The sequence below is a fragment of the Pelodiscus sinensis genome, chromosome 3 (genome assembly GCF_049634645.1).
Source record: "Pelodiscus sinensis isolate JC-2024 chromosome 3, ASM4963464v1, whole genome shotgun sequence".
NCBI lineage: Eukaryota > Metazoa > Chordata > Testudines > Trionychidae > Pelodiscus > Pelodiscus sinensis.
Genome location: NC_134713.1, coordinates 36,003,017 through 36,010,989, shown reverse-complemented (window position 1 = coordinate 36,010,989; position 7,973 = coordinate 36,003,017). Strand labels below are relative to the sequence as shown.

At 43.4% G+C, this 7,973-nt stretch overlaps 1 protein-coding gene across 2 annotated transcripts in view; it reads left to right on the top strand.

Moving 5' to 3' along the window:
- Positions 1-5,856: 5,856 nt before the first annotated feature.
- TDRP (testis development related protein) overlaps positions 5,857-7,973 on the top strand; it is a 41,640-nt gene continuing 39,523 nt past the window's right edge. The window contains exons 1-2 of one of the 2 annotated variants that reach the window (XM_075923573.1): positions 5,857-6,060; positions 6,436-6,584. In XM_075923573.1, the coding sequence (XP_075779688.1) occupies positions 6,468-6,584 (117 nt within the window). In that variant the 5' untranslated portion in view covers positions 5,857-6,060; positions 6,436-6,467. The other variant, XM_075923574.1, reaches the window with a different exon arrangement.

The window sequence follows — 7,973 nt, the reverse complement described above, 5'->3', positions numbered from 1 at the left end:
TCTAGGAAATAAGTCATGCTGCTATTGTGACCAAATGTCCCAATATTATCAAGACCATCCTGATATTAAGAGCTTTGTCTTATATGGACAACTATTCTTTCCCTCCCCGCAAACAAGTCCTGGTTTTTAACATTTCCTATTGGGTTCCTGATCATCACCACTAAATCAATTTTTAGACCATGTGGTAGCAGGATAAAAAAGAAAACACTGGAACTGAGTGCATCCCTTAGGGCAGGGGTGGGCAATAACACAGCGGTGGTTTGCCAGGGTTAGCTTCTGGTGGGCTGCCACTGTTATATTTACCTGAACAGAAGCAGGTACCAGCGATTGCAGCTCCCATTGGCTGCGGATCACTGTTCCTGGGCAATGAAAGTGGCAGAGAGTGGCATGGACCCAGACAGCGCTTACCGCAGCTCCCATTGCCCACCCCATCTTAGAGGCTTAGCTTCCCCTTCACACCAGAAAAGCCTAGTTTATAGAATGCACTTTATAATCTGAAGGGCAGAGGAATAATTTTGGTATTTTCATATAATTAGTTTTTTAAAGAAGATGAAAAACCCAATGGTTTCTAAACTTCAGAAGTCCATAGACAAACTGAAAAAAGAACATCAGTATTGTTTAAAGAAACAGAATTATGCAATTTTGATACTGGCAAAGAGTGTGCTATGCATCTCTGAACAAACAGAAAGGGAAGAGGTGAAATCCTTACTCTACCGAAGGCAATATAAATCCATTAACTTCAGGGAAGCCAGGGTTTCACTCAAGGTCCTTTGAAGAATTTGCAGTCTAAGTCTCCAATGGGAAAAACATACACATGTGATTAATTTTAGTAATATAACTAGTCCAGTGGGTCTGCTCATGAGGGCAAAGTTAAGCACATGCATATGTATTTTCAGGGTTGGGATCTAATCTGAGACATGATGTTTCAAGTATGGTTAGAAACAACTGGGAAACAAAGCAGTATAAAAAGACCATAGAGTTAAAACTGTAGGATCACGTATTCAACATTTTTTATTTATATAGCAACCAACACAATCAAATGAAAACTAAATTAAATAACGTTAAGAATAATTATCCTCTATTTTAATATGAGAAAATATATTTCAGTGTAAATTAGAAATGTTAGAAATTGTCTCTTGCATTTGATTATCCTTTTAGTTTTAGATATAAATGAATAGTAAAAGGCTAAACCAAACTTGCTCTTTAAAGGAAATTTTCATGCTAAATTTGATCTGTCTTTAATAATTGAAAATGTGCTTTGTCTTTCAGCTTCTCATGTTTCAGTTAATATTAATGGAGGATGTGGAAAGGAATTTTACCATACACTGTTAATAGATTTTAGTTCTGTGGGAGATGGGATAAAAATAATAAAGTAGACTTTGATGGAAAACCTATTATAACATGTAGGGTCTCACTTCCACAAACACTTAATGCACATTCCATTTAACACGTATGAACTCATTAGAACTCCGCATGTGCATTTTCCAGATTGGGACCTAAAACAGTATAGTTGCAGACTCCATGGCTACGTCTACACTGGCATGATTTTCCGAAAATGCTTTTAAAGGAAAACTTTTCCGTTAAAAGCATTTTTGGAAAAGCGCGTCTAGATTGGCAGGATGCTTTTCCGCAAAAGCACTTTTTGCGGAAAAGCGTCCATGGCCAATCTAGACGCGCTTTTCCGCAAAAAAGCCCCGATCGCCATTTTCGCAATCGGGGCTTTTTTTACGGAAAATAGTACTATGCTGTCTACACTGGCCCTTTTGCGCAAAAGTCTTTTGGAAAAAGACTTTTGCCTGAACAGGAACAGTATAGTTTTTCCGGAAAAGCACTGACGATCTTACATGAGATCGTCAGTGCTTTTGCAGAAATTCAAGCGGCCAGTGTAGACAGCTGGCAAGTTTTTCCGCAAAAGCAGATGATTTTGCAGAAAAACTTGCCAGTCTAGACACAGCCTATGACTGCAGGTTCAGGGTGAAGGGGAGAGAGAGAGAAAGAGACAGTGCATGAATGTGTGAATGATTAAATTATACATTACAGTTAACTAAAAAAAATGCTACCTTCAATCAGAACAGACCAGTACTATGGTTAGAACGATGATACATCTACTCTTTAAGGGTCAATTCATGTTTTTCAGACATTGTTTTATGACACAAAATGTGACATTGCTGTACTGAAACTGCAGTGTTTGACTCAATGTGGGATCAGATTCAATTGGTACTGAGGTAAACGAACTTCCCTTTTGTGTTGAAAAGTTTCAGGGGGTAGCCGAGTTAGTCTGTACAGGATACACTTAAAAAACAACAAATAGTCTGATAGCACTTTAAAGACTAACAAAACATGTAGATGGTATCATGAACTTTCGTGGGCACAGCCCATTTCTTCAGATGACCTTTTGTGTGTACATCATGTTGTGTAATAGGCCTTGATGACAGTACATTCCACCTTAAACATGCCCACTTTTCCTGATAGGCAGGTTGGAGTGCATTGCAGCCCCAAGGGCCCTAAGCAAAGCACTGCTATATGCCCTTATAACTGGTTCAGAAGAGCAGAGCAAGTAGGCTACAGGTAATTCATCTAGGCCTTGGTGCTGCACAAAGTCTAGGCCTTAGTCCACAATAGGGAGTGCAGCACTGTCACTTTCCATTGTAAGTGTGGTGAATATGTGTGATTGCAAATAAGGATAAGCAATTCAGTCTCAGATGGTATGTCTGGCTTCCAAGAGCACTGTGACAGATATCTGGACATTTATCCTTAATTGACAATTCCTGACAATGGCAAATGAATGCCTGTGTGAGAATTTCTATTGAAGAAAATACTAGTGTGTCCATTTGAAAAAGACAATACAGAAACTGGCTGGGACAGACATGCAAACTAGTCTGTGGGTGTTGGTATCTAAGCTTGATTGTTCATTCAACCCTTGAAAGGTGAATATTAATATTAATTTACATGAAGGGACTTTGTATCCATAGAGATCATCTCTAGGAGAAAACAGCGGGTCCAAATCTTATTTCATGCAGATGTCACTGGAGAAAAGAGAACCGGGGACTTTCAAGAAGAGGTACTGGAGTATAAAGATATTCTAGAACCTATACCAGTCTCTCAGCCTTGGTGTACAGGCACAGAGGTATTCTCTCCTAGAGACAAGTGCTGCAAAAGGTTAGGAAGTAGTACTCAGAAAAGATTAAGGGGGAGATGATAATTGGGATTGGTGTTGGACAAAACTTAACATTTGTTGTAAGCAGGTAGACAGATTTGCAGGGTATAAAATAAGAATGTTAAAAGAATAGCACAATTTTTTTAAGCAAAGCCAGGGGGATTCTCTGTGATTATACCTTTAAAACTTAAAAAACCGTATTAACTAGTTTCAGATTTGACAGAGGTATAGAAACAATCAGAATAAAAATAAAGAGGCTTTGTAATGTAGTAGTTAGCACAAAAAATTGGGAATCACAATTTTAGCATACCACATTCCCAGCTCTGATCCTGACTTAAAAATGTGTGAATGGAGGCTAAGTTTACACTTAGACTTTTTTGTGTAAGAACTTTTTTGCGCAAGAGATGTGCTTGCGCAGGCTTTTGCGCAAGAGATGTGCTTTTGCACAAAAGAGTGTCCACACTGCCATGGACGCTGTTGCGCAAGAAAGCCCTGATAGCCATTCTGTGAATGGCCATCAGAGCACCTGTCCTTTTTCCGATAGGGGTTTCTTGCATAAGAAACCCCTGCTGTCCGTATACACATGCCTTTTTGTGCAAGAGCTCTTGAGTAAAAAGGCTTATTCTTCATAGAAAGAGGAATAACTCCTGCTCAAAAAGCCCTGTCTTCTGACAATCTACTGTACTTTTTCTTGCACAAAAATGCACTTGCAGTGTGGATGCTCCATAAGTTTTTGCGCAAAAACTCTGCAGGGTGGACGTAGCCTTAGTGTATCAGCTTCCCTGAGTGTAAAATGGGTATTGGAATAAGTAATAGTAATACCTAGAATTCAGGAAAGACTGATGAGTGACCTAGATTCTCCTATGTATGTACCCAAAGGTTTAATTAACATTTGTAAAATGTATAATTACTCTGAGATCTATACATTTAATTTTTATTTAAAATGGTAAGTAGATATTTTGGGTGAAATCTGAATAAGCACATAAAGAAAAACTTTTATCTAATGTTAAATATTATTACTGTTGAAGGAAATAATTTCTCTTTTGCTCAATGGCAAACTCTTGTTTCTGTCACTAACCAGCAATGATAAATAGATACCACTTCATTACAGTCCATTTCACTGTATGCTCTTAAACTTTAGCTCATGCTATTCAGAAAAAAGATATTTACCTGCTTATTTTTTTATCTTTAAAACATTAAATATATTAAATCTGGTATTTCCTGGATGAACAGAGAAATACCATTGAGTTGAGTGTAAGATGTCATTGTGCTCAGCTAATTAGAAACTGGAGTCTTTCCTATCTTGGAAATCTTTATGGATGGTTGAAGAACTAGGGGAATGAATGAGAGGTAACTGTGTGTATGGGGTATCGGGTGCACTTGTGCATAAGTGAGGAGGCTATTTTGTATGGACTAGAGGGTGATGTTTTTGTGGAGAGCAGTGACTGGCTGCTGATTGTGGTGGAGACTTGCACAGTTAGGAATACTGTGTGTGTGCAATGAGTGAGAGGTGATTTGTGAGAACTGGTTCTCTATGTAGGGGGGTATTGTGTATGAGTGGTAATAAGTGGGAAGTAACTGTACCGGTAATGTGACAGAGAGGGAAGTGGGAGTAGTGTGGGACTAGTGACTGTGGGGTGCTGTGCATATGTATGGAATGCTGCGGGGGATACTATATGTGAGATACTGTTTATGCATTTGTGTGTAGTAGCATACTAATATTATAATAACATGATAATACTAATCCTTCATATAGTACTTTTCATCAATAGATTTCAAAGCACTTTACAAAAGAGGCAAGGGGCACTGAGTATGTGGCATGCTATGTGTGAAGAATTGTGTGTAAGTGCTGCCTCTGTGAGTGAGGTTCTCTAAATGGGTGCCATCCTTGTGTTTGGGGGTGAGAGGTGGGGTGCTGTGTGTGAAGAGGCTATTGTGAAATATTCTGAGTGTGGAGTGCTGTGAAGTTGGGGTGTTCTATATTTGTTGTGGGACGCAATGTGAGGGCAGTGAGGGGTGCTTTCTGAGTGTGAGGGCTTTGGGTATGGTTGTCCGAAGACTGATGAGTGGAGTGCTATGAAAGGGTGAGGTGTGGGGGGGGAGTCCAGAGGTCTTGTCTGTGTGGCAAGTGATGTGTAGTTGCACTTTGTATGGGGTGCTCTCTGTGTAGGTGTGAGGGGTGCTGTGCAGCCTGCTCATTATGTTGAGTGATGTGTGTGAAGGTGCTACAAAGGGGTGGCATGCTACCTGTGGGGGTGCAGTCTGTGTGCGACATAGTGTTTGAGATGATGTGAAGAGATATGGTGCTCTCTATGCAGCTGTAAAGGGGTGAGATGCTGTCTGTACTTTCTATGTGGAGGGTGATATGAGGGTGCTGTGAAGGGGTGCCGTCTTCTCTGCAAGGGGGCTGTGTGCGTGGTCTGAGGATGCTGCACAAGGAGGTCGGTGTGGGTGCTGTGAGGGGATGGAGTGCTCTCTGTGTGGGTGCTCTGATGAGGACATGCACTCAGTGTGGGATGCTGTGAGGAGGAGGGCCGCTTTCCATGTGGGTGGTGATCTGAGGGTGTTTGCAGGAGTAAGGTGCTGTCGGGGGTGATCTGAGAGTGCTGTCTGTTTGGGGGTGCGGGCAAGGCGGGGATGCCCTGTGCGGCGCTCTCTACACCGCGCAGCGCGAAGGGTGGGCGGGGCGCTGTCGGTGTGGCTGCTGTGGGGAGGCGGACGGGCGGGCACGTAGAGGGCCGCCCCCCAGCGTAGGCCCGGTCGGAGGCCGGACGGAGCCGCGCTGGTTGCCGTGGTGACTGGAAAGCCCGTTCTCCCCCCGCCCTCTCCCGGCAGCCAGTCACAAACATGGCAGCGGCCGCTCGGCGGCTCCGGGCCGCGGCTCCGGCGGGGGAAGGTCACAGGTGAGGAGGGGACAGAGGCGGCGGTGGCCCTTCCCTCGCCGGCCCTGCTACCGCCTCCCGGGCCCGTCCGCTATCGCCCCGGCAGGGGAGCGCTTCCCAGCCGAGCTCCTCGCGGCCGCCCCGGGGGGACAGAGCGGCCGGCGGGAGGGGCCCGAGGAGACGCAGCCCCCCCTCTCCCCCCGGTGCGGAGCTGGGCACTGGTCGCGCTGGAGGGGCTGCCTGGCCTGGGGGGGGGGGGGGGGAAGCGGGAGGTGGGAGCCGAGGCTGGTTTAGGGCCGGAGGGGGAAGTTTTCTGTCACCCCCCCAGCTCCCCGCAGTGAGTGTCCCATGTCCCCGGGCGCTCGGCCGCCGAGTCACTCCCTTCCCCCGTCCCAGGGCTGAGTGAGGCGGGACCCCCGCGCCCCATCATGTGGAAACTCAGCAAGAGCAGCAAAGTTCTCCTGGATGATTCCCCCGAGGAGGAAGAGACCCGGCTCCGCGACCCGCCGCCCCCGCCAGCAGGCAGCTCCGCCGCCGCCGCGCAGGTAACCAGAGCGGGGACTGGGTTAATAATAAGGGTGTCCAGCATCTCGGCATCCTCGAGCGCTCTGTGACTTCCTCTTCCTCCAAAAAAGGTTGTGGTTTCCATCTGGGTCACTTATCTGTTCCCCTGAGGTGGTGAGGTTTGGGGTGACGACTGGATATTTATAAAAACAAGGACTCCAGTGGCATCTTAAAGACTAACCATTTTATTCTGGCATAAGCTTTCCTGAGCTGCAATTCATTTAATCGGATACATTTGCAGAATGGATATGAGTTTGCTGGGATTTTGCCTTCCCGAGCTTCTTAAAACCGTTCTCTAGAAGTGCCGGACCTGTCGCCCTTCATTCCCATGACTTTATACTACAGGATAATTTCCTTGTATTACCCCCAGCACAGGCACTGCAACTGGACTATTAAATACAATAAACAAATGATCCCGAAGGCATAATCCTCATTAAACATAGGTTATAGCTGGAGTGTTTTTATACTTAGAGGCATCTGTTACTATTATTATAGTAGACACAATGTTGTATCAAGATTTTCACTTTTAGTTTTCTCTCAGAACACAAAAGATTGCATAAATACTACCAAGGTCCATTTACAGGCTGGAGTAAAGGCTCTGCTTGGCTAAGGAGAACGTATCAGTCAACTGATAAACACAACATCTCAAAAACATTCACTGATTGCATTAGTGAGTTTAATGACTTATCACTATCAGTTTTGATACTTTTTTTTGCGAGGGCCTTTCATTTATGACATCTGATTGAAGTTTAATTTTTCTGGGTGCGATGTGCCAGCACGGAAGTATTCGGTGATGTAACTTTTGATGGCTTAGCATTGGTGTGTAGTTAGAAATGTTTTACTGAGTCTATGTTATAGATTTGTGCAGTAATTATAGAGAAGTCTGTAAATCAGAACAAGCTGTAATAGCCTGTTTGTTGAAATAAAAATGGCTTTGATAATTGTAGTAAAATGTTAAATGTAGTATAAAACATTTGTTTAGTTTATTTAAACCATTTATTATGAGAGAGAGAGAGAGAAACTGAAATGTCAGTGTATATATTAATATTTAAAAATATGGCTAAGATTATGAATGAATCTGTTTTAATTCTAATGAATTATCTGAATAGAATATCATTCAAAACAAAAATGCTGTAGTTTTACAGCTAATCCTTAAGAAGGATGCATGACATAAAATAAGGTAGTACAACCAATATTGATCAGGCCCTAAACCTATCATCTCCATGCATCATTGAGGTAAATGCGTTTTGCAACTGACTTCTCTAGGAACAGGATCAAGTATCTAATATACAGCTATATAGTTGGTTCTGCTTTTGCTATGAATTCTGCTTGGAATTCAGACCTCCTCAACCCCTGATAGTGTGTGCCTC